This window comes from Venturia canescens, chromosome 7 (genome assembly GCF_019457755.1).
Source record: "Venturia canescens isolate UGA chromosome 7, ASM1945775v1, whole genome shotgun sequence".
Classification (NCBI taxonomy): Eukaryota; Metazoa; Arthropoda; class Insecta; order Hymenoptera; family Ichneumonidae; genus Venturia; species Venturia canescens.
The window spans coordinates 18,035,936-18,063,414 of record NC_057427.1 but is presented as its reverse complement, the minus strand read 5'-3'; the positions used below and the strand labels follow the sequence as shown (position 1 = coordinate 18,063,414).

Genomic DNA, 27,479 nt, shown 5'->3' with positions numbered 1-27,479 from the left:
TACATTGTTAAACTTTAGAGGTGCCCATTGCATTTTGAAGATACAAATTTTGATATCACAAATATGAGGCACCCAATGACTTATTGAAATAAATTTCCAAATTCTCCATGTAACAATTCAAGTGAATATTGTAACGATACACTCGCGCGACGGCCCGAGCCCGTCGAAACCAACAAAACTCCGCGATCTTTAGATCGCGGACAAAACATCGTCGCGACCACGCTCGTCGTTGTTGACAGGTGGCGGACATCTTAGGCCGATATGCATGGGCCCGAGTGGGGCAATCGACACCGCTCTGAACTTCGCCGCGCTATATTTTCTAAAATTAATTCTTTTTGCATTTTGTCATTTTTGGTAATCCAAGCGCGTAATTACGATTAAAATCATCAGAAAAATAACACGAGTTTAAGAGAAATGATCACAAGTCAAAACAATCTCACAAAAATAAATTAATAATGAAAAATGTTAAAATCGACTGCGACGCATGCGCGGGGAGAGCGTTAATGGGCTAAGGACGATCCCATAGCCCGTGGACGGTGAATTGCCTATTTCCTTGGATTCCTGGATTCTCGGAGCGATTCGGCGACGTCTCAATCCCATGATCCAGGGTCCGCACCTAACCTTATAAATTTCCGGCTTTCCGTTGCACGGAGTTCTCGGATCGATTCGGTGACGTCTCGATCCCATAACACGTGGACGGGAGGTTACCTCTACCCTGTAGATGCTCGGACTCTCGGAAAGATTCGGCGACGTTTCGATCCCATAGCTCGCGGTCTACATCCTACCATTTTCATTTTTTTTTCTTTCTTATTGTTTGAAGAGGATTAAAATTTACTCAATTATAAAAATTAAATTCTCATTTGGAAAATATTGTCCGAAGTGGTCCAGGCAGGGAGATCTAAACCAATTTAGAGAATTAACAATAATAAAAATCGAATTAGAATTTATATCGAATCAAAAACGAAAATAAGAATTGTAAAAGCGAATTTACTTTCAGATTTATTTAATTAGTTAAGTAAACGTGAAAGGGCATTGGAATCTACGAATTTTTTTTTAGAATTGAGATTACTATTTTTTAAATATTGTGGGACGAAGAGAGATTTAATTTAAAGTGAAATCTGATTGTTGAATTGAAATCCGAAAATTGAGAAATTAAAAATTATCTCAGACAGAGAATTTGCAACGTTTTCGGGTCTTTCGGGTCTTTTTCTCGCCAGATCCGATTAATCAAAGCAAGACAGTTTAAAACACAAAATTGTTTTAAAATCAGCGAGCCAAAGCGCAAAATTTCTTTTATTTTGTCAGAATTCGGTTAAATAATTGAATAAAATTGATTATTTTATTTTTTTACTAAAATTAACGGTGTCCACGTTTCCTTCATACCTGCTCCTTATTATTAAGGTTGCTCGAACTAACGCGTGGCAGCGTTCAGGCCAGGTCGGCAAGAGCGTTTCGTTACAATATCTATGCATTTACTGGGCCCAAATATGTTTCGAGCTATCACATGACGACTTTTCGTTATAAATTTATAAATAATTTTGATGAAATCAATGTAAGAAAATAAAAATGCACAAAATACATATTCTCTAGAGAATGAACAGAAATTGGTATGGATGCACTGTAATCTAAGGCGAGGTGGAAAAAAGGAACCAAAGGGCACAGCCAAACTAAATGAAAAAATGTATGACAACAATACGTTGAATTAGACACCTTTACTTAAGGAAAAATTTAAAAAATTTATTTGAATTCATTTACACATAACCAATTACGCGTGTTTTTTCTTTGATATAATTGCACTACATAAATTTTCTGGTTGGAAAGAACGTTTGAGGTTATAATGAACGAACTTTTTATTTTCTCGCAATAACTCTGGTTGAAAGTTCAAAGGACACAGAACAAGGATTGCAAAAAAATTATGTCACAAATGAACGTAGAGTCAAGTGTCTATTAGGGTGATGCAAAAAAAATCGATATTTTTTTTTCTCGGAGCTCCAACGAAAATCGTTAGTACATCAAAAAAAAGTAATTTTCCCAAAATTTCAGATTTAAAAAAAATTTTTTGGATAGTACTCAAGCCACTTTTCGATATTTTCCTGGTTTTTTTCTCAAAAACTGCGAAGCAAAAATTTTTTTTTTGCTTTCATAGCAGAAAGTGTTAGTACTCCTTGGAATTACAAATCTAATAAAATTTGTTCACTCTCAAAAAAAATTAAATGGCTACCTCGCATAATTTATTTCTTTTCTTCTGTATATTTAGCTATAAATTATGAGATTAAAAAATGTGTGGCTACAGATAACTATTCTTGTCGTTCTTCCAAAAGAAAGGGTGAATGTACTTTGCAAAAAAATAGTTTTTCAAATATACATGTTATAACAAATATTTTTGCGTTTTCTCAAACGATTGGTTTCAATTTTCTTGTATTTTTCATACAGATATATATTTTTAATGAGGAAAACTTTTTTCTTGCTAGGGCATCGTAGAAAAATGACAACATACCAAATGAAGCTATGTTTTGCCGAATTCAAATTCTCTTTTTCAAAATTATGTATTTCACCGCAGAAGACGTTATACTTTGGAAATTTTCTAGTTTTCCCATTTGTTATAAAAATTAGGAAAATGTTTTGACAGAATTCTAATGGAAAAGAAATGTAGGCTTATGAATTGGCAAAAATGTTTAGTTCTGAACTCTTTGTTTACAATCGAAAACTATTTGAGTTTGTACAGGGAGGCAACTTTGTACAATAGACCTATTTCGATCTTGTTAATTTATTTTTTTTTTATCAGTAAAAATTACGAAACCGATAATGGAAGCTTTATGATAAATATTTGCGATTTTGCATCCATTAGTCTCCATTTTTTTCTAACAGAATTCGGTCAAAATATTTTACTAATTTTTATAACGCACGAGAAATCTAGAAAATTCCCAAATTTTAACGTTTTCTGCGGTGAAATATCAGACTTTGAAATAATGAATTTGAATTTGGCAAAACACAGATTCGTTTGATACGTTATCATTTTTGTACGATGCCCTTTCAAGTTTTCGTGCATAAGAATGTTTATGTTTATGAAAAATACAGGAAAATTGAAATCCATCACTTGAGAAAATGCGAAAATCATTGTTATAACATGTAATTTTGAATAACTATGTTTTTGCAAAGTACATTCACCCTTTCTTTTGGAAGGATGACAAGAATAGTTATTTGTAGCGCCACGTTTTTTAATCTCATGATTTATAGCTAGATATACAGACAAGAAAAAATAAATTATGCGAGGTAGCCTTTAAATTTTTTTGAGAGTGAAAAAATTGTATTAGATTTATAATTCCATGGAGTACTAACACTTTCAGCTATGAAAGCAAAAAAAAATTTTGCTTCGCGATTTTTGAGAAAAAAAAAGGAAAATATCGAAAAGTAGCTTGAGCACTATCGAAAAATTTTTTAAAAATCAGAAATTTTGGGAAAATTACTTTTTTTTGATGTACTAACGATTTTCGTTGGAGCTCCGAGAAAAAAAAATATCGATTTTTTTTGCATCACCCTAGTTTCTATACGAGGAGAAATTACCCAAAACCGATATCTAATATATCAACAAACACTTGCGAACCGATTAACACATGGGAGTAAAATAACCCGCACTGTTGTCACAAAACTCACGTATTTTATTTTATAGTCATATTAGAACATCGAATCGAATTCTCACATCTTGCACTATTTCCCCGAAATGTTATTATTTAATTCACTGTCGCTACTCGTTCGCTCATACCATCGAAAACTAACAGATGGTTGTACACGATACATATACAGGGTGTCCCATTTTAATCTTACATCTAAATTATCTCGGAAAATATCGCTCTGATCAAATTTTGTTTGAAACAAAAGTTTTAGAGTTCGAAGGGGGACGTAAAAAAAATTTTGTTGAAGGTCCCAAATTTAAAATAGCGACGCTACGATGGCTGCCATGGTTTTTTTTAAAGGAAACCCAACTTTTTTTAATGACAAAACAATGCATTGCGTTAAAACTAACAACTTTTGTAGGAAACATTTTTCGATTCAGATTGTAGTTTTTCTTAGTTACTATCACTAAGGGCGGGTTGTTCCAACTTCTAGGTAGCTTATCTGGCAGGTAAAAGCATTACCTTGTAGACCTTCAACTGTCAGATAGGCTTACCTAGAAGTTGGCACAATCCACCCTACTACGTCGAACGCATATACATACACATCGTATCGGCGATGTGTTAGTCATTTTTGCATAATCTTGAGCTCGTGCAAAGTTTTTTCTCGGCAATTACACCACCGATCATGCTGATTTTGGGCGCAATCGAAAGAGAGTTACTTAATTAGCTGAAAGTTCAATTTTCAAGTTGCGACATAACTCCTGAACTTCGTAATTCAAGATAACGACATGTAAACTTTACCCCCACTACCGAAATTTACTTTATTCAGAGATAATATAGTCTCGGCGAGAGCCTCGGGCCAGCATACGACAGAGCTGTCAATGTACTTGTCCCGAGACTCTACCGAATCTCTTGATGAAATACGGTTCCTATATAGTTGTCACGCCTCGCAAAATGAAATGAAATCAGTAAATATTAAAACTTCAAAAAGTAAAAAAGGCACGCCAAGTATTAAAAAGTCGTGACCGTAGTTTTAAATGATTTTCTATATTTGCATTGTCAATAAATAAATTTAATAACAATTTTAACTATGAAAAAATGTGAGATCTACTGTGAAATATACAGTGAATGAATTACGTTTCCTGTAGGAATTCAGAATCTTGGAAATTAAAAAAATGAGATCATTTTCTAACGTAGCCAAGTACAGTGAATGAATTAAGGAAGTTGAGGCATTAGAATGAAAATGATGTCACCGCTTTTAAACCGATTGCATCTTATAAAGTGAAGTGTCAAAAAAAATCAGTTAAATTTTCAGACAGTTTAGAAGCGTCGTTGCTGAGAAAAATCAATAACAATTTGGGCCAAGTAACATGTAATCTCATGGAAGTCAAGACACATTCAGTGATATCTCCGTTAAAAATGATGCTAAAAATATGAAATTTTTTGGGCAACATGAGCAAGACTTGCCAAATAATGTCAATTTTTTTCAGATTTATTAGGAGATTTGCTGAGATTATATTAATAATAATCTGTTTTCCGTGCAGTTATTTGAGGCTAGGATCGTTACTGTTCGTGTTTTCGACTGAGCTTTCACCAGTTTTTCGTCTTTTTTTCCCCAACTTTTCTTTAAAGCGTATGCAACATTGCCAAACTGTAAACTGGCCTAACTTTTGAAAGGTACAGGTCATCACTTTTGGGTAAAAAAAATGACTGTACAGCCTCAATTTCCTTAAGGTTCTTGAGGAATTCATTCGTGTACACTTTTATAGCCCTAACCCCTCACTTCTTCAGAAAAATTTTCCAGCAAACGTCACAGAGCAACAAAGGTTTCTGAATGATTCTGCAATTATTAAGAGATTATCATCTGCTTTTATGCTAGTTCAGGTTATAAACTTAAAACATTTTACACAATATGATACAAGAACCTTTTATACAGAAAAGCACAAATACGCGTACAAGTGCATGCATTGTATCTATACGATGTACTGCACAAATTCATTGTCAACAATACACACAAACTAGGCGTGCGTGGTTTTCAATCGGAAGCTCGACGAAGGAATGCCTCATCCGACCATATATTTGGAGAAAACTTGTTTATTCACTAATGTAATTTTTTTTTTAATTTGCCATCCCTTTTCCATCCAACTATTTTATTGCATAGTTCGACGTGAGATCCCACGCTGTATACATAAAGAAAAATATCCATTCTCGACTAGTTCGACTGATAAATTCATTACTCCAAATGTTTCCTATTCAACGCGTTTTCTTTTCTCAAATCAATTTTTACACAGCTTACTTCTTTGTTCATCCATTTCAGTACTTGTGTAATTCATCCAATCATCTACCCATTTGAACCTGCACAAGAACCTTAATTCATTCACTGTACGTTAAAAATGATCTCATTTTTTTTTTTTATTTCCAAGATCCTGAATTCCTACAGGAAACGTAATTCATTCACTGTATATTTTACAATAGATCTCATATTTTTTTATGGTTAAAGTTTTTTTTAAATTTATTTACTGACAATGCAAATATAGAAAATCATTTAAAACTACGGTCACGACCTTTTAATACTTGGCGTGCCTTTTTTACTTTTTGAAGTTTTCATTACATATACTGAAGCGAAACACACTCTCAAACACTTCATTTCCACGACATGGCACGCACGAGTGTTTAGATCGGCGGCCATGTTGGAAAACTGTCACTTCGCGAAGCGGCGCTCGGGAAGTGGTAGCAGAGAACATAGATTTACATGGAACAACAGGCCATATGGGCGCACTTGGCTGGGGTCCGCTTAGTACCGACCCCGGCCACCATGGCGCTGTGCAATATACATGAGCACGCACACACTGACGCTGGGGTCCTTGCGCGCGCATTCTCGCACCCATGCGTTCAGCCATGCTTACTTGGGGTACTCGTTCTCGTCTGAGCGCCGTAGAGGACGCATCGTGCGGTGACAATACGTAACGTGCATCAGCTTGCTTACAAGTTTACAGCGATTATTCCTTATTTTAAAGTGCACCAGTGCGGTCCTTTGTACCGCTGGGCCCTGGATCCCTCAGGGTTCGTAATTAGTAATCGAAAACCGTAATCACCACAGTGCAATTTTTCTAATAAAAATTTTCCCTGGCACGGAAGGGCGCAGCCCACGTGCCAGAATCAAACATGGCCGACAATGACAAGAACTACGTAGTAACCGACAGTGACAGGATTCTGCAACCAACTCAGTCGAAGGACAATTTACGGCCCTCTCCCAACATCAATCGCGATCCGAGAGTAAAGAACCTAGACTCTATGCAGCTCGATTGACTATTCAAAAAGCTGCAAAAAGAGAACAAAAGGCCAGCGGCGTCCAACATAAGACCGAATCTCTCGGCCTCGCGAAAGCGCAAAACATCACCAACGCCACGACCATCCCAAGAGCTGCCACCTAACGAGACCGAATGGGAACTTCCTAAAAACCCAACAAAAAGGCGCTCGAGCGTACCGTCGCGGCAGGGTGCCGCCTCTCTACAAAAGAACCGTTGCGAAGCGCTCTCTGACGACAGCGATATGGAAGCGGACGAGCTCCCCTCCACCGCCACTACGACGGCCCAAGGTAAAAACCGCAAGCCCCCGCCTATCTATACGGCTCAAACGTCGATCTCAGCAATTATCGCTCTTACCACAAGCCTACAAATAGCAAAAAGTGACATAACCCTCAAACAATCTGACAAAAGCAATCATATCATTTACTCAAACAACTTGGAAAATTACAACAAAATCAAGTCAGCGCTAATCGAAAACAAGATTCAATTTTTCACGTACACACCAATAGAAGAAAAGCCAAAAACTTTAATAATAAAAGGAATCCGTGGGGACTTCACACCTGACGACATCAAAAAAGAAATAGCAGAACTACAATTACCGGATCTAGAGATAGTAAACCTCGCGCTCTTCAAGTTTGACAACAGCAATCCTGACAGGCATCATCACCTCATACAAGTAACAAATAAAAGCAAAATAAGCCAACTATTCAGAATAAAAACTCTAGCCTATCAACGTGTGCGCTGGGAGCACCTTCGCAAACCGTCAATTTTTCAATGTAAAAAATGCCAACGAGTGGGCCATGCCAGCCAAAACTGTCACCTCACATTTAGATGCGTGAAGTGCGCGCAATCACATGAGCCAGGAGCCTGCGTGTTCACAACCAACTCTAATCCGAACGACCTCACCTGCACCAACTGCAAATCGAATGGACACCCAGCTTCTTATAAAGGTTGCCCCTACCTTAAATTCGCTAAAAAAATCCAAAAAACAGCAAGAGTCAAATCGCATCTCGTCGATACATAACAAACTAACCAAACTCGCGACACCAGTTAACCCTAATATCTCTTACGCACAAATCGCCAATAACAACATCACTTTGCCGAATCCAGCTCACCAACGAATCCATTCTCAAGACACACTAAGCACACTCAACCCAAATAACAACAACAACAACATACTAGCTGTCAACCTCAACAACCCCCCCACCCTCCCCCATCAACCCCAAGCACAATGGCTAATCGAAATGAAAAAAGACTTAGCAGTCATCATTACAGAACAGCTTGCGTCCATTGCGCAACAAGTAGCACTTAACACTCAAAAAATCGAATTTCTTCTTGCCTCACTTTATCCAAACAATGACTAACACACCCACACCGCTCAAAGATATTCACATAGCTGCGATAAACGTAAATTCATTAATTTCACATCAAAAGAGACTCGATCTCATTAAATTCACAGAGGAACACTCTCATGACATCATTCTTCTCTCGGAAACCAAATCAAACTTCAGACACAAGCTTGAATTCCAAAAATATAATTTTATTCGCACGGACAGACCCAATGCAACACGCGGTGGAGGCACTGCTATCCTTATAAAAAAGGAAGTACCATACACTCTAGTCACACAACCTTCATCACACACAAATTCCATCATTGAGTTCACAATAATAAAACTATGCACGCATCTCTCAAAAAACGTTTTTATTATAAGCGTCTACGCTACTATTGATTACCGAGATCTCTTTGCAGCTGAGCTCGACGCTCTGTTCGATAAACTTGACCTACACAAAAGCAAAAATTACTACATCCTAGCAGGTGATCTAAATGCAAGACACGCCCGGTGGGGGGACCATGCGAACAACACACGAGGCAAAATTCTAGTCAGATGGGACAATCTCAACGCCATCAAATACAAAATAAGGTTACTTCCCTCAAACCTGCCCACCTACAAACCCGCGGGCTCTTACCTCGATCTTGCAATCATTGACGCCAGATTCCAATTATTAAACTCTCCAAACGCTAAAACCACAACGCTCCCGTATGACAATGATCACGAGGCAATATCTTTGAAACTCTCGCTAAATAACGAAGTAATTCCCACTTCAGCATCAGCTAGCACTCCCAACAGATACATTTTCAAAGCCACCAACTGAAAACGGTTCAGCAAACATCTAGAAGATAACTACCATGGATCCACCCCTGAAAACAGAAATCTCACAATCGACGAAATCGATGAAGCAATTAATATTATAAATAATTGCATCACAGTCTCAATACAAAACATTGTCCCACGTATCAAAGCATGCAACAACACACACAAATACGTCAACTCGACAATATCAAAACTCCATAAAAACAAGTCCTACATAATCTCCTGCTTACACAAATTAGCCGCAATCGACCCGAACAGCCAGCTTCACATCACCATTTTCGCGAAAATCTTACTTAAACACACAAAAAAGCGTCTCAAAGCCGAATTTAAAAAGTCAACCGAAAAGTACTGGACAAACCAGCTGAAGCAAATTGACCACCGTAAGCCCGAAACATTTTTCCCGAAAATCAACAGAGTTCTAAGACCCAACGAACCGATAAAAATAGATAATATCGAAATCCCCATGCAAAATCGAGCACTACTAACCCGAGCAAACATCAATCTGGCAAATACGGCAACAACAAATAACAATTTCATCTTCACAGATCACACCGACAAGCTCAACGTAATCGGAGCCTTTTACGAGTCAATAAACGCGCCCAGACATCTAAATCAAAACACTCGCCTACAGCAATTAGTTAACAACACAACCAACGGTATACTCGCCGATCTCAACGCTCTCAAACGAAGTAACACCACAATAACCACCTTTTCAGACCGCAATTTAGCAACAAATCCGCAAACCAACAATGATGACGTCAACGTTTTCTGCAATACAGCGGCAGTCAACAAAATCCTCAATCGACTTCCAAACAAAACGTCCGCAGCTCTGGATAACATTCCCTCAATAGTCTTAAAACACCTCCCACTCAACATCAAAACCGCACTCACCATCATTTTTAACAACGCACTGAACAACCACTACTTTCCAACGTGCTGGAAAAAAGCTAAAGTTTTACCGCTCCTAAAGAAAAACAAAAATCCCAACGATCCATCTAGCTACAGACCAATCAGCCTCACCCCCAACCTTAGTAAAGTCTTCGAAATTATTATTAACAAAAGCATCACCTCATTCTGCACCTCGAACAACATCAACCCACACACCCAATTCGGATTTAAACAGAAGCACTCGACTACGCACGCTATCCACAAACTACTTGCAGATCTAAACTTAAACGTAGAAAAATCACTTTTCGTGGGTGCTGCGCTCCTCGACCTAGAGAAAGCGTTCGACTCGGTTTGGCTCGCTGGGCTCATCTATAAACTTCACACCAAAAAATTTCCAAAGCCCCTCATCTACATTATTTGGGATATGATTACCAATAAATCATTTGTAACTTGGGATGGCATAAACACCTCATCATCAACGTTCGTCATAAAAGAAGGGCTGCAACAGGGCACGGTCAACTCGCCTATCCTTTTCAATATTTTCACCTCGGACATTTTGTCATCCTTCGACATTAACGACAACATCTACAACGACAACAACATTATCAACCCCAGTACATCAGCCATAGCCTTCGCAGACGACATCATCATTTACACTGCTGGCAGAAAAATAGAAACGGTCCGCTCGTCACTGGAATCAACAGTAGAAAAAGTAAATACTTGGTACGCCACCTGGAACCTCCGCCTCAACCCAACAAAATGTGAATCCATACTGTTCAGAAAACCGCTACACCAAATTTGGTCCCCTAACAGAACTGGATATAATACCTTCCAATTAGAAACAACAATTAGAACAAACACTAAAGCCGCCGTCCCACATAAAAACTCTGTCAAGTACCTCGGAGTTCACATTGATAAACTCCTGCGTGGTAATACGCATGTCGAAGCCCAGCTCGAGAAAGCCAGAAAAGCGTACCTGGCTAACATCAGATTATTCTGCAACAAACACCTCACCTCCAGAACAAAAGTCATTCTATATCTCCTACTTATTCGTCCAATCTTAAGATACGCTGCTCCATCCTGGTGGAATTTAAACCATACTTTGATGGAAAAACTACGCATTTTCGAAAGACAATGTTTAAGGAAATGCCTACACGCTTATCGTTCCGAACACACTGATTTCCAGCATTACATATCAAACAGAACTATTTACAACCTGGCAAACGTTCCCCGAATCGATAATTACATCTTAAAACTCACTAGAAACTATTTCGCAAACACCCCGTCAATAAACAACCCAATTCTTCATGTAATTGCCACCCCAAACATTGCAGCAGCAGCTCAAAACTTGGAATCAGGATACCTCGCTCCACAAACCTTCATCTACTGCGATCAACGAGGCCTCTTACAAACTTTAAATAATATCCCTATAATCTATCACTGGAAAAGAAACAAGGCAAATAAACGCATCTCGCTGAACTCCAACGACTTCACAGATAACAGAGCACTTTTTGCAAAATCAACGGAAATCCCACAGAGAGATTTCAATGACTTCCATAGACTGAATTTCAAGAAATACACCTGGCTCAGCTTCAACTGCCCTCATCTAACTGACCTAAACAACCGTAGAAATCTATTACTGGCCCAAGCGCGGAGACGCTTCATTCAGCAGCAATGACCCATTATACCTCGCCACAAACTGTCAAAGGGCATTCTCTTCCTTAACACACTTCGACTAAGAATCAAATGTATATATGTATATAATTGTAAATATTATTTTAGCGTACCTCTACTTATATCTTATCTTTAAGTCCTTTATACCTCAACGATCTAAGGGTTTTTTCTATAAAAGAAGCATCTTTGTTTTTCCCTTTTCCAAACAGCTATCAAGTATAGCATTCACTCCATATTCGGCACTACACCGATTCTACACACGCTATCGTGGCATAAGCCTCATATGTCTCCTCAATCTATTCCAGACGAGTGCTTCTCCTAAACAGCCATTCTGGACAAAAGCATCATTGTACTCACTGTTCGGTATTCTTTATGTATTTATTACTACCGCATGTAACTATCTCTGTTCCCCGTTCTAAATAAATACTTTTCAAAAAAAAAAAAAAAGCTTACTTGGGGTACTTGGGGTCCCGATGCAAGGCAACCTGACCCCAGACCCCAAGCATGCACACGTTTTTATTAATGAATATAATTTCCGCTATAGTAAAAATGTATTTTTTTATAATAAACGATGAAGATGCTTTTTTTCTAGACAGTTCAGCAAATAAACCATTCAAGATATTAAGCCTTTCTGATGAATGGGATCGATTAATGTTACGTAACTTTTCAAGTTCGAAATAGGTATCCGACTAGCGTGCACGTTTCACAACGCGAAGGTTCATCGTTCGATTCCTAGACATGAAATTTGGTTTCTTTTTTTTTCTAAAAAAATGATTAATTATGAATGAGAAATTGGTTTATGACGATTGAACTATTATTTTGAATGGGGTTAAAAAGTAAAATCTTGACTCCTTACAGAAAAAAGTTTTAGGCAAATGTTTTTTTCGAAAAACAGTTTGGAAAAAATTTCTTGTTGGTAAAAATTGTTACTGGTATTACAGTGATTATTAATGAACTGTCTCGACTTCTAAGCCACTACGATTTAAAATATTAAAATTTTCAGTTATATGAAGAATTTCATACTTTGTTGCATCGACGTGCGTAAAGGTTCTTACAGTCTTACGGACTTTTAATTCCATTTAAAGGCCCGTGTTTTGCTTGTCCCCGGATATCGGTTTGTTTTCGCTCTGTCCTTTTCGTACCCCTTTCCACCTCTACCTTCATCTGTTTTCAACTGCTTCCACATTTCTTCTCGAAGAGCAACAATATATCGCGGACATTCGCTAAACGTCTCCCGGCGGCATAGCACGTGTGTGACTTTCGAGAATTGGTTTTATCTATTGTGCAAGAATCGCATTTTCTCTCTACATTTAACAATACTTTTGCATTTTATTCATTAAAGTTAAAATCAAGGTTAAAGTTAAAGTAAAAAATGCCTGAGCATAACCGCTGTGCTTACAACGGATGCTGTAATTCCGCACTGAAGAAGCCCGATCTCAGTTTCCACCGATTTCCTCGTGACGATATCGAACGGTATGTACTTGAATGATAAGCATAAAGGAATTTCAATAATAAACGTTGCAAAAGTAGGTTCATCTCGACCAACACAATTTATTTTAAAAACTCAGTGTTTTCATCAGGATGCAATAAATAGCAATCAAAGGATATGCTTCTCTGACAGCCACAATAAGGTAATTGTAAATAATTCACTCTGCAATAACGCTCGCACGAGAATGACTTATCTACAATTTTTAACATACACCATACTATTGACAGATGCTTTCCTATCATTTTATTTGATAAATTAGAAAAGCATGTTTAGAAATGTCTTGAAAAATTTGGTAACTACATTGTCGACTATTTTCGTGGTTGCTTTTTTGAATTTAGTTAAAATCATTTGTTCTATTAAATTTTTGCAAAATGAATTGAGAAAATAGTCATTTTCAAGTTTCGTTTTGTTTTCAATTAATAATTAAAATCATTATACCAATATACAGTAATATTAGAAAACAGGAATCGTGTTCTCAATTTATGTACTTTCGAAGCTTGCACTTGTTTTCTCCTTTCAGCTCTATTGCGAATTAAGGGTAAAACTGCAATAAATGTGTTCCATTTTCGTGACTTTCAAATTTCGTGATAAGAACGAGCGTTTTTTATAATCGAAACACGCCTTTCGGACAAAATTGAATGCATGGTGGCATAAAAAACTATACACTTTGTTATGTCTAATATTCTGCATTTTTCATTTTCAATAATCTGTGGATGTATAATTTTTTTTTCAATTAAGGTCATCTATCAGTTGTATGGTCGATGAAAATCCTATCACACGGTTTTTTCCAAATGTCTTGATAGTTCGAAGAAAATATGAGTCACACACAGTTTTATCAAAGAATAAGGTGTAACTTTTATATTTTTTGAAATTTCAAGGATGACGGAGTAAACCATTTCACTATTTTTCAGATGTCTCTCTCACGACCTTTAATTATATTAATCCTCAGCTATATTATCTATACTTTTTTTACGACCTGTTTTACTTACGAGAAACATTATGACTGATTTAATTTGCATCGCGATGCTTCGAATTTTTTATGCATTGAATGAATTTCGGAAATTTTTTTTTTCATTTTTTTTGCCACAAGAATGAGAATGCTTGTTTGATTCAACATAAAGAAGTCCGGGGCAAATCGGAGTCCTCGAATAACTACGGAAGCTTTTTACCATTCTTCCAACTTATGTATTTCGAAATTTCTTTTTTTCCGCTTTTTCACCTCTTCATTCAATACTTCTTTAAAGCTGCTTCTTTAAAAACACCAGTCAAGAGTTTTGAGAATATTTGTCTATTTTTCACTCTTGAAAACCAATAAATGTACCGTAATTTGTGTAAATTAAAAAGAAAAACAATACTTTCGGCGAGGCAAAACGAGGTAAATCTCAAAAATTCATAAAAGTTTTATCACTTCAATTTTCATCCAATTTACTTTGACTGCTTCTTTAAAAAAACCAATCAAGGTACATTTTATTGGGATGATATTGGAAGCACTCGTTTTGTAGGTACTTTTGCGAGGTACTCGTTTTGTCCATACCAAAAATATTATTTTCCTTTTAAATTATTGAAAAAAGTTAAAAATTACAGTACATATAGTATATTATATAAAAAATTACAGTATATTTAGTACATTTCTTAGTTTTTAAGAGTGAAACAGAAACAATGCTTCACAAGATTCTGAAAAGAAAAAATTTTCCTTCGGTGTCCCGTTTGGTCCCAGACTTACCTACTGGTCTCAGATATTCATTTACCGAAAAGGGTTTTGTAACGAAATTTGGTAATTTTACAACTTTCACATTTATTATTTGTCTGCTGTTGTTTTTTTTTTTCAAATAAATCAGCGCGATTCGTATAAATTAAAACCCTCTTCATAAATTAAATGAATGTCTTCACTTTTAGACGGGATCTTTAATGGTTCACGAAGCATGTCATTCTGCATGTAGCTTTTTACGGTGTTTTTAGCTTTAAAAAGTGGGTCGTCCGAGCTGGGAGGAATGAGTGGTTGGAGATCGAGCCTCGAAAGTTGGAAAATCAGCGTATCTGTTCGGCGCATTTTGAAATAACAGATTTCGTTGAGAACAAAGCCATCAAGGGTAAGCGAAGATTAAAAAATAACGCACTACCAGCTGTGAATATTTTCGCTGGTAATCTGGTTCAATCGAATGTTTCCATTGAATCAACGAATCCGATCGAATCGAAACCGAGCGTTTCGGGATCCGCGGATGTTGCTCGATCGCGTGATGTGGCTGCGCAGCCGCGTAATGATCCTCCTTTATCCCGACGAGAGATTCTTTTAATGAAGAAGAACGAAACTTTAGCGATGAAATTAAAAAAAGCTCGTCAAGAAATCCGCAATCTCAAAAGAAAAACAGTGAAACGTTTGTCAATTCCTGAAATAATCGATGCTACTTCTCATTTTCTTGATGGAAACCGTTTGTTGCTTTTGAAAATGCAATTAAATCATCTCAAAGTCTCGCCGTGGTTAGATGAAGAAAAACAATTTGCTTTGAGTTTATTTTATACTTCAGCGAAAGCTTACAATTACTTGAGGGAAAAGAAAAAGCTCGCTTTGCCTTGTGTAACTTTAATTAGACAGTGGGTTAATGATTTGAATTTAACGACCGGAATTAGCACTGAAGTTTTTGAGTTGCTAAAGATAAAAGCTTCGACATTAGACGAATATCAACGTCAATGCGTTTTGATGTGGGACGAAATGGCAATCAAACAGGTGCTGGAATATAATCCGAAAGAAGATCTTGTGGAAGGGTACGAAGATCTAGGTCATCTTGGTCGTACCGATAAAGTCGCAAAATATGCGCTTGTTTTCATGCTCCGTGGTTTGACATCACCTTGGAAACAGCCGATTGCCTTTTACGTGTCACATGGAAACATTAATGGTGTGCAATTACAGGACATTATCACTACGGTTGTGAGTGCTGTATTTGCTGCTGGATTTGTTGTGAGATCCATGGTGTGCGACCAAGGAGCTCCTAACAGGAAAGCCATCAACGCCATGGGAATAAATGAGGATACACCTTTTGTGATATTATCAGGCCATAAAATTTATCACAATTTCGATGTCCCTCATTTGTTTAAAGATATCCGGAACAATTTGTACTCCAAAGATTTCATAATAGGGAATTCGCGGTTATCATGGAGCGCAATTAGAGAACTTCACAATGCGCAACGCAATAAAGCGTGTAAAGCTGCGCCTAAACTCACCGATCGCCACATCGATCCAAATGCCTTTCAGCGTATGACCGTACGGTATGCTACCCAAGTTTTTAGCGCTTCCGTCTCCGCCGCAATGACTACGGGAAGAATGATGGGAGATTTAAAAAGTCCAAGTAACATCGCGACAGCTAATTTCATCAAAAAATTAAATGATATTTTCGATTGTCTCAATAGTCGATCCGCGAACGATCCCAACCCTTTGAAAAAAGCATTATCAGAAAAATCCCCTCAAGTTCAGCAGTGTTTAGAAAGTGCGCTTCCGTGGATAGATCAATGGACCGTGGAGGGGAGTCCAAAACCACCTTGTTTTGCAGGTTTGAAAATGGCTATAAAATCAATCTTAATGTTATGGAATGATCTACGCATGGAGGGAATTCTTTATCTTTTAACAACTCGTTTGAATCAAGATCCATTAGAAAATCAATTTTCAGTTTTGCGAAATCGTTCTGGCCATAACGATAATCCATCCGCTAAACAATTTAAACATAATTTGCAATATGTAATAAAAATCGATTTAGAAAGAGCTCCGAGAGGCACGAATTGTGAGGAAGACGGAACCGTGATGTTGCTTGCAAAAAAAAACCAAATCAAAAGATAATGGCGAAAAATCGGGTTCGTTGGTTCCTGAAAACAGCGCGATGGAAGAAATTGCTTCCACTAATGAAGATGTGGTCGCAAACGATTCAGCCGGAAACATTGACGAGACAATAGACGATGAAGTTGATCAATCAGTACCGACATCGATTGAAACCGAACAAGACAGTGATAAAGTAACTCTCGAAAAATGTACTATGAATTATGTTTCTGGTTACTTGCTCCACGGATGTTTGGAAAAGTTCGAGTGTGCGAAATGCAAAGAACTTTTTGTTAAAAGTAACCAGAACTTTGAAAGTAACGTTCAACTTTTAGTTTTTTTCAAAGCCTATAAAACCACTGACGGACAAGAACTTGGACATTTAACAGCTCCTGTCGACAAGTTTCACACTTTAATAGTTGCTGCTTACAGACGATTTCAAAACGAATTTTCTTTACATAAACACGAAGTCGGTATCGGTCAGTATCTCAGACGATGTTTGCACGAGACGTTGACAGCGACCGACCGTGACTTCTGGCTGAAAAACGCTGACTGCCAAGATCATCGCGATTTTATCGTGGACTTGTTCGTTCGAACACATCTGTACAATTATTTAAAGTGGATATCCCGCGATATGAGGGATGCGGCAAATAAAAAACGGCAAAACAGCAGCGTCCTCGCGAAACCGAACCGCAAAATTTTGAAAGTTTCTCACAGCTGAAGTAGTTTTTTTTCGAAAAATTTTCCACCTATTATTTAATTAAAGCTTGGTCATGAAGGTCTACGTTCTCAACTCTTTCATTAGAATGTTTTTGATTTTTCGATAAAAAATTTTAATTTCAATTTCAATCAGAATTCAATTTCACTGTAAACATCATGCTTTATTACTTTTTCAAGTTAACTTCATTATTTCCTTTTTTCCCAGTCTACCTTATTCCTTATGGTCGATTTTTGAAACAAACTCGTTTTCGAGTTGTAAAAAAACTAACCCATTATTCCTTCCCATCCTGACGAAAAACACTCGCCACCTTCACGTGGTTTTCGTCGAGTAATATCAATCACCATTATCGACTGCTTGCTTTTCTCATTTTATGGGTTTGTTAATTTTTATTGACAATTTTAACCATTGTAATCGTTTTCATTAACAATAATTTTGTTAATAATAATGCACTACAAATGCTTTACATGTATGCATGCTGATTGATATTAGCTGAGAGCGAGTCTAATTGAAAAACTAAAGGTAAAATTTTTTATTTGTTCCTGTTTTTAAAAAACATTTGCAAGGAAAAAAATCCACAGAATGTAATGCCATTTCTTTTTATTATAAAAGATTGTCATATCGGCAAAATTGGACTATGGTGCAGTATGCTAATGGAAAAATAAAAGGTAGATCAATTGATTCGGTCAGATTATTTTTTTCTCTTTCGATAGGAATAAATAATCATTTATTTCAATCGTCTAAAAGTGCAACAGTTTAAAAAGTCATTAAACTTGCACGAAAAAAATAATTAGCGAATAAATAAAATCTCCATGACTAGGATTCGATCCATGCACCGCTAGCATGTCAACTCCCCTCGGCATGAGAATGGGGGTCAGCTGATGCGTCAAGTGTGTGAGGCACACCGATACATCACTGCGCGCCCTACAGCTCATAAGTGGAACTACATTTTCCGTGCCAAAAGCTAACACGGGCCCTGTTGTTCCATGTAAATCTATGTTCTCTGGTAGCGAGGCGCTAAGCGCTGCCAACTCAATTTCGCTTTCACAAAATTCCCTAGATTCTCAAAGTTCTTGATTTTATTCAATTTTAATTAAACAAACGTTTTCTTGTTCAGAAAATTAATGCGGATCATTAGAGAAACGTATTTTGAACAATTTGGTGAAAATTTCAGATCAAAATCATTTAAATTTTCAAAAAAACTATTCATTAAGAGATTAAGCGTGCACAGTGCGCATGCGCGATGACCTACATTCAACAGGCACATGCAATAAACATAGTCCGGAGCAAACAATGAATTAAAATAAAATAAAAGTGTTATTGTTCAGAAAATTAATAGAAAATAAAACAAAATAATGGGAAAAGTCATAAAATGAGTTAAAATTGATCAAAAAACTGTTTTATTAAATTCTTGCACATGCGCAGTGTGATTACAGCTCGACTCAGCCAATTGGGACCCATGCGGGGGAGTTAGCGCACCAATCATAGAATTTAGAGTGGGAGTACCTGGTTCGAGATTAAGTCGCGCAGCGAATTAGAGAAAGGGACAAAGTCCAAGTGAATTATTATTATTATTTCCTTTGTTCGAGAGAGTATAAAAACCCGAGCGCAGAAGCTCCGGGAGCCAGTCTGGTCTCGAATCTCGCCACGGTAGACTCGCTAAAGAAATAACGCTCTCTGAACTAACAAAGAGCCAGTTTCGTCTCGAATCTTAGAGAGCTTGACTCGCACTCGCAAATATCAAACGCCAGTCTTGCCTCAGGATCTCGCCACGTAAACTCGCCAATAGAAGCAAGAATAAAGAGACATAAAATTGTTCGCTCATTATAAAAATAGTTCTAAAAACAAAGAGCAAAATAACATCGCTATTATCCCACTCAGAATTCAAAAATAACACCTTTCCTCTCTCACGCTAAGAGGGCCGTGTTCATTCGATTTCGTTTGAACTCAAGATTCTTAGGTGAGAGTTTCCGATCTATCCAGGAGGGCCGGGACAGTTCGATTCCGTTCTGTCTCAAGATTCCTGGTAGATTTCCAATCCTTTTTTCTATCCAAGAGGGCCGTGGCCGTTCGATTTCGTTCGGACACAAGATTCTTGGGTAGGTTTCCTACCTTTCCATTCCAGAAGGGCCGGGACAGTTCGGGTTCGTTCTGTCTCAAGATCTCTGGGTGGATTCTTTTCCAACAAATCATTGTTTTCTGTGTGGCAATTCAATTAATTAAATTAATTTTCTAAAACCTGAGCCGTTTCTTTATTCTCTGACGAGACAATTTCGAGTCATGTATCATTTTTAGCTAAAAAAATTATTCAAAACAAAATTACTCACCAAAAATCATTAATTTGAATTATATCGAGTCAAAAGAGTGAGATCAACAAGAAAAATCCACTCGAACAATTAATTTGTATTGTATAGAGTCAAGAAGTGAGTTTATAAAATTAAAGCTCATTAAAAATAATTATTTAATCGATCAAACAAGCGTTGACGAGATAATAGTCATTACAATTTCGAAAAATTAAATTATTGCAAAATTTCAATAAAAATCAAGTATTATCAAGAAAAATACCGGAAACTAAATTCTCATGCAAAACAAAATTCATTTATTTTTGTAATTTGATCCATGAATATTCAAAATTCAATAAATCATTTGTTATTTTCAATTTAATTTCATCGCACTTTTGTTTTTCTTTCATGCCCGCTTTTCTTTAACATAGAATTGCTCGAATCCACGCGTGACGGTGTGCACAAGCACAAACGTACCGTTACAATACATTACATCTACATAAATACAATGACCTTTATGACGTTTGAATCACTTAAATGTAACAAAATTCTGTTTTTTTTTTTTCATACGAGCCAAACATTTTCACGCAGACTTTACGATAATTTAACAATATTTTATGCAAAACTTAAGAACAAAATTTGTCAGAAGAATGTAGACGATTAACAAAAAAGAGAAAAAATAATTAATTGAAAAGGTTTTTTTTGCGTATCAAATTCATTAATATTCAAATATCATTATGAATACTATAAAATTCATTAATATCAAACAATATAAATCTAAATGCATTTCAATCAAAATAAATGTCATAAAAGAATAAAATAAAACTTACCTTGCCGCAGCAGATGTTGAAGTAGTTTCAACGGCTCTGCGATATTTTGGCGGTAAAGCCGTAAACTAACGATAGTACTTCGAATGATATTTTTCGAAAATCGTTTGATTTTAACGGCACTTTGACACTTTGCATAGAAAGATTGTTTTTTTGGCGAATCTCCAACACAGAGGTAAATTTTTCCACAATTTTTTCCGTGAACAATGTTAATATTCCTGTTTTTTTGCGATAGAATATACAGAAAGGTTGAATCTCCGACATATTTGGACTTGTATCCGTTCATTCGAAGAGTTCAACCGAAACTGATCCCGTACGTCAAATGAAGGACAGGCACACGCAAATGTTGCTTTGAAATTTTAGAGGGAGGGGCTCAAGTAGCCCGAAGGTCATTATTTGGGCCAAGCAGCTCGAAATCCATCTCCAAATACGTGTTTTAAAGGAATATGCTCCGATATTTTTCAATTTTACCGCATCAGCTGACGGTCTTTCCACCACTACACACGCCGCTGACTATTTTTTTCGTGCTTTAAATTTCTCAAAAAATCACCTACTCGATTTTGGCCCGGCGTACTATAACTTTTTTTACGTGTATTTTTTTTAATAACTTCATGCAAGCAGCTGACGCTTAATCCCCCACCCGCGATGCAACTAACGATTTTTTTTCAATTCATCACAATGTAAATTATTCATGAAAAAAGTTTCAGCCGGCGTACTATTACTTCATTTTTGCTTTTTTTACTACTTCCGCGACCTCCCACACCCATACCCACCGCTACTTGATCAGCTGACGGGCGGTTCTCTTATTAGTCATATAAGATCGACTATCAATATCAATATCAGCCGGCTTATTATGACTTTTGTAAATGCAACGCTACCGGACTATAACGCTAAAAGGGAATAAGGTACCGAGTGCACGAGAGACACGAGTGACCGAGAACGGTCCGGCTACTCAGCTCATATGCGATACTGAAAGGTAGAAGGGGGATCCTTGGGGAAAAGTAGCAATTCGCAACACAAAAAAAATAGTCGACGATTATATGATTTCACAGAATATTCACAATTTATTCGCCATTCATTGAACAAAATAAAAGAACGCAAGATTCGGTTGACAGAAACGATAAGAAACGATTTCAAATAAGATAGTAATATCGGAGGGTAAAATAGTAGTAAAGATAGGAGTAGAATTTATCTGCCGTTTCGCATATTCGCACCGCCCCGATATCCATTCGGCGATACCAACCAGTTGAGCGTCTTAGATAAAGCGCAGGTAAAAGGTAATCGGCAGCAAGTACCGCAGGTAAAATTCATCAGCAGCAAGTGCTATATTAATCAGCCGCAAGGGCTGCAGGTACGAGATAATGCGAACGGCAAGGTAATAACAGAGCGATGGTAACAGAGGGGTTAATTACGCGAGAGTCTGAAAAAACCTACCAAAAAATAAAAAGAAATAACTAAAAAAAATTGACATGTATGCAAATTTTTGTATTTTTCGAATAGAAAATTTATCTTAAATTTCATTCCTTCTTCAATTATTCTTTGTTAAAAACCTGCAAAAACAATTTTCGAAAATTTTTAAAATAGTGAAAAATAATGAAAGTTGTTGGTCCATGAATGAGCCTAGGCTTGACATTCTTTCAATCAAATCAAATTAATTTTTGAAATAAAATCAAATGAGAATTGATAAATTCAAGATTCAACACATCCATAAACCGTTCAAAATACCACTTTTTTTATCCTTGTTCTTGTTCAGGGTATCGTGGCTCGTCGCTGAAGACCCGGGCCCTGTTGGACCAGAGTCATGGACAATTTTAGAAATAAATGGCAAATGTGTAAGAAATCGATACCTCAGAAACTACCAACCGGAAAAATTGGAAAAAAAACACAGAAGTGTCTCACTAAAACAACCCAATCGCAACAAGATCGCTGTTGCAAATTTATTTCATAAGGAAATATCACATGGAATGCTCCATACGTTTGGCTATCATGAAGAATTGTGATTTCGATTTATTTTTCAAAGCAAGAAAGGAACTGCGGATTTTTAATACTTGATATCCTTTCCTTAGATTTCAAAAGTATTTATTATTTTTATACAAAACGAAACGCAGCCGTCACGAAGATATTCGCGTGAGCAATGTTCTGTGCAGGAGACTAATGAAGAGTAACGTTTATAACATACCACTGTCACTAAGCGAAGAGTATCCTGATTGGTTTCCGGCCATGCGACATTTACTTCTTCTGCCGGAAAATTTGATAGATCTGCTGGTATGACGCAATCATGCCCTTAAATCCAAAAAAGGAACGCAAAGCGTCTATCTACTGCTTTTGGTCATTGTCGAATAAAATGTGATCGTCCTTTTACGCTTCCACTTAGTCTTGTCGCTTGTTAATATAGGAGGATTTTATGAATATTATTTATGAGAATCAACCACAAATATCTGTTCATCACCGAGATGAACAGATGTTAGCAAGGAAGATTAAAATATGCGATATAAAAGACACTATTTTGTAGTTATAGCGTAAGATGTTAAATTACCCGATACAGTAGCTGCGATACCCGCCAGAAGTGCGAGACTTGCACGAATTATCTTGGACGCACTCATGGTTTTAATGTTTATTTTTCTCTATTATTGAACTTTATTGCTCTGTTTGTTATAAGACCAGGAATATTAAGAGTTGATTATTAAACGCACAAGAAACGAGCGGACTGTCTGACTCAATACTAAGAGGAGCTACGGAACTCTGAGCTTACATATATATATGAAGGAGCCCCCTCTTAAGAACTCTGTCGTTACTTGAACGTAGTAGGGTCATCAATTTAGCGGAATATCAATCAAGTATCTGTGCGTACATGTATATGTTCAAATCGCAACAAAATTCCACCAATAAACCAAGACGATTGAGACGTTACTGCCTCTGGTTATAGGCTATAGCAAAAAAAAAACTTGACATGGAAAGTTTACTGAAAAAATAAAAGTACTCATGGAGAAAAATCATTGATGCGCAATGTGAAAAGTTCTACAACAGATTGCGTCATAACGTACTATTATTATCCTCTTCTATTTAATGTACAGGGTAGAATGTAGATACCACTCACATGTCGTCGTTTTGTCTTTGGAATAGAGCACAAATATTGTCGAGTACTATTTGGAAAAAAAACTCCTTAAAAAATATTAGTAATGAATTCGATTTTTTTAAAAACATATACAGTCAAATAAAGATACTGAAATTTCCTTCCTCTGACGAAATGCGAGATGGATATTGGTCTTTGGTATCTTTACCACATAAGAACACTGGCTTAAAATTTAAGACTCCTAGACTCATAAATTTTCGAGTGATGAGAAGTAAACAAAAATTAACGTTTACAGTTTTGATGTGTGTTACTTAAAAGGCACGCAATAATTGAATTCGCGTAAAATACTTTTCATTTAAGCATTCTTTCTTTCCATTTTTTTTAAATCAAATTCGCCATTAGGTGTTAAATTAAATTAAATCGTAGAATACTACTTGAAGAGCAAAATAAAATGTGAATATAATCAATCCAAAAAAAGAATTATTATTAAAAAAAAAAAACTAAAAAATATGCGGCAAATATTGGGAATTACGACTTTTCCCAAAAATGATGGTAAACATTTTTTTTCGTCTGTTATCAAATTATTATTTTTGGGACAAGCTACACTTCCGAATATTTACCAAATATGCAATTAAAAAATCATTTAACAGTCGTTGTTTTTGCAATGAACATCATAAACATTCATCTACCTTAATAACACGTAAGAAAAATTTATTTCCACTACCTTGAATTGGTACATGAAACTTGGTGGGGAATAATCGCAAATGTTAGCACTTATTTGCCTAGCATAATACAGTAGTCACCTTGAATACATGCGTCCAGTTGGCTAGTAAGGGAAAAAATGGATAGAACTTGGTATGAATATTAGGGTAAAAAAGAAGAAGCTTAAAATTATAATTTTTTTTCATGGTTCGAAAATTCACGAGGCTTTTTGGAGCTATTTTCTTTATTTGGTAGAACTTTTAGAAAAAGTTTCACTCCAAACGCTCAAAAATGTTCAAGCTTATCACCAACTCCGATAAATCATCGATAGATCACCGAAATTAATCTATATGATGAATTCTTTATTTAGTCCGCACTTTATCAGAATTTACTCACTCATGATGATACAAGGCCGGATTAACGTATGCTCTTGAAAAAAAATATATTCACAAGAAATCACCAAATGTTTCGATAATCATCAAAGTATAGTTGATAATACTTGGCGTCGAGCCGCTACCGCGCCTCTTGATTACTCGAATAAAAATTTTCACGGATATTTACTTTATAAATCGTCGTTTGAATTGACTGGAGTGCACACATACTTTCGTAATGCCTGCCTAAATGTGTGTTCCTATTATTGGATCTGTTTATATGAATTTGGTATTTTTAATGCTCGATTAACCATATACTTTTTGATATTGAATAGATAGAAGACATATTTTTTCATATTTGTGAGTAATTTGAAATTGCCCGCTGTTGTAGTTTTTCAAGATATTCGTTTTCAAAAATAGGTCTTTGCTCTCGTAACTGACGTGTGAAAGATCTTCCTCGGACAATTGATATAAATTGCTCGTGTAATTATTGAAAAATCACGTGTAGAAGTACACACAACGATAACCGCGACATGACTCGAACTTGGGTCTCTCTCTCTCTCTCTAATCTAATCTTCTATCTTAGAGCATTAATAGAGATTTTATTTTAGCTCTTCCAATGGCACTCTACACACTACCCAAGATATACGCTCCTTTAGAACCACATGTCAATGAATGATAAAAACTTAGAGAAGTGTACATTACCGGTAAAAAGGTTCCGAAAGGATAAGTATAAAAAATAGTTCTAATACGATTTTTAATTATTTATGCTATTTCGCCAGTGCGAATTGAGCTCAATTTCTTCTTGTGGTAATCTTTCTACGAGTACTACTCTATTTCACTCATTTTTCAAGCAGAATATCATAAATTGAAAAGTTTTAGTTACGATTTTGTTTTTTTTTAACTTGCTCAATTTTGTTCCAAAATTATCCCATTTTTTTTGGAAAAACAAAGTTTGAAAAATCGCATGTATAGTACGAATATAAAGAGAGGGTTCCCGAAAAACATCAAGACAATAAAAAGTTGCGTCCGATAATGTTGAATCCTCCGGATTGTTTTCAGATTTTCTCACCGAAATATTTTTCCCCCAGCGTTACGGTGGGTTTTGAAAACAGTGCGATTATTTCCACAAAATTTCTCAAAAAGTACTGCTGACAAAAAAAGATCACCCCGTAAATTGTTGCATTACGAAGTGTCGTGTTATGATCTCGTCATGACGACAGCTGTAACAGCAAACTTCTTTTGTTTTGTTTTGCAACATATTCAGTTTTTTGTAGATCAATGCAACTTTATAATATCATCAAAATTTAATTCACATCGAGTTCCGACGATTTAACATTTAGCTTAGCTAGAGTACACGGAAGTATAACATTGATCGAGCTGCAATAAATAACGGCACTATAAAAAGCTGAATCAGGGTTAGGTAAATAATTCAAATATTCATACCTATTTGTGTTCGTACAATTATTTACTTGTTCATTAGCGGTTGCAGCAAGCAATATGGTAGAAACTTTTGGTGAACGACACCGAAAAGAGGGTCCAAAGATATCCTCGCAAGCGCCTACAATTCGACCCAATTCTACGAACCGGACTGGTCAAAAAAGCATTTCAACTTCATTACCAGCATCCAATGGACTAATGAGACCACGCTCCTTATACACAACTCACACCATTCATCACGATGAGACTGCTAACAATTTTTTAGTGAGTTAGATGAGACTTGTCTCTCGGATATTCCCGGCTATATATAACTAAGACTTATGGTTTATGGTTATCTACCATAAACTAAGGTTTATGGTTATCGATTTAGTACGTCATCGAATTGAGGAGTTACTAATTCTTGAAATCGTATTTCATGCACCGTTGTATGTATGTCTTAGGTAATTTTTGGTGACAAAATGAAAAACACTCTAGAAGCAATCGTGCGATACATATGCAGCTACCCTTTTAGGAGTACCAAGTTCAGAAATTTGGGTTATCGAACCTAAAATACTACACACGTTTTAATTCAATAGAGTTGCTATTTCATTGCAATACAATAATTTAGATTTTTGACATCGATATTAAAAATTTCATAATCATTTACCATTACAAGAATTAATCTGACTTATTTTTGCGAATGCCTTTCACAGAAAATAATGAACTAACCAACAAAATAATTGGTTGTAGAATAATAATGACTTATTCAAAGTCTATCAAACATTTCACTGCGTTTTTAATTACGCGAACCGCATACATGTTTTCAATAGTTTTTTCACCATTTTTGGAAGATTTTACAGATATAAAACTGTGTATTAATACATGATCGATTCATGAATTATATCATGGTTAATAAAATTTCTTCGATATATGAAAAATATAATCGAGTGAGCCCCGGGGAAGAAAATAATGACATGACTCTCAATGTATTTGGTTTGCGACGCCACCAAGTCTACTTATATATTAAGAATGTGACGATTATCTTCGCACAATAACTGAGTCTTCAGCACATGTGTTCGGACAGAGAAAGAGAGAGAGAGAGAGAGAGAGAGAGAGAGAGAGAGAGAGAGAGAGAGAGAGAGAGAGAGAGAGAGAA

General features: G+C 36.3%; 1 protein-coding gene across 5 annotated transcripts in view; it reads right to left on the bottom strand.

Annotated features, from left to right (window-relative positions):
• Nucleotides 1-27,411, bottom strand: part of LOC122414241 (venom acid phosphatase Acph-1-like) — a 208,058-nt gene extending 180,647 nt beyond the window's left edge. For 2 of the 5 annotated variants that reach the window (XM_043425322.1, XM_043425324.1), the window contains exons 1-2: nucleotides 23,295-27,411; nucleotides 22,938-23,140 (exon numbers count right to left, since the gene is read on the bottom strand). Coding sequence is in view for 4 of the 5 variants with exons in the window: in XM_043425324.1 (XP_043281259.1) it covers nucleotides 22,938-22,980 (43 nt within the window). In the remaining variant the exon portion in view is untranslated. The remainder of the gene's footprint in view (nucleotides 1-22,937; nucleotides 23,141-23,294) is intronic. The other 3 variants (XM_043425320.1, XM_043425323.1, XM_043425321.1) reach the window with 2 other exon arrangements.
• Between the last annotated feature and the right edge of the window lie 68 nt (nucleotides 27,412-27,479).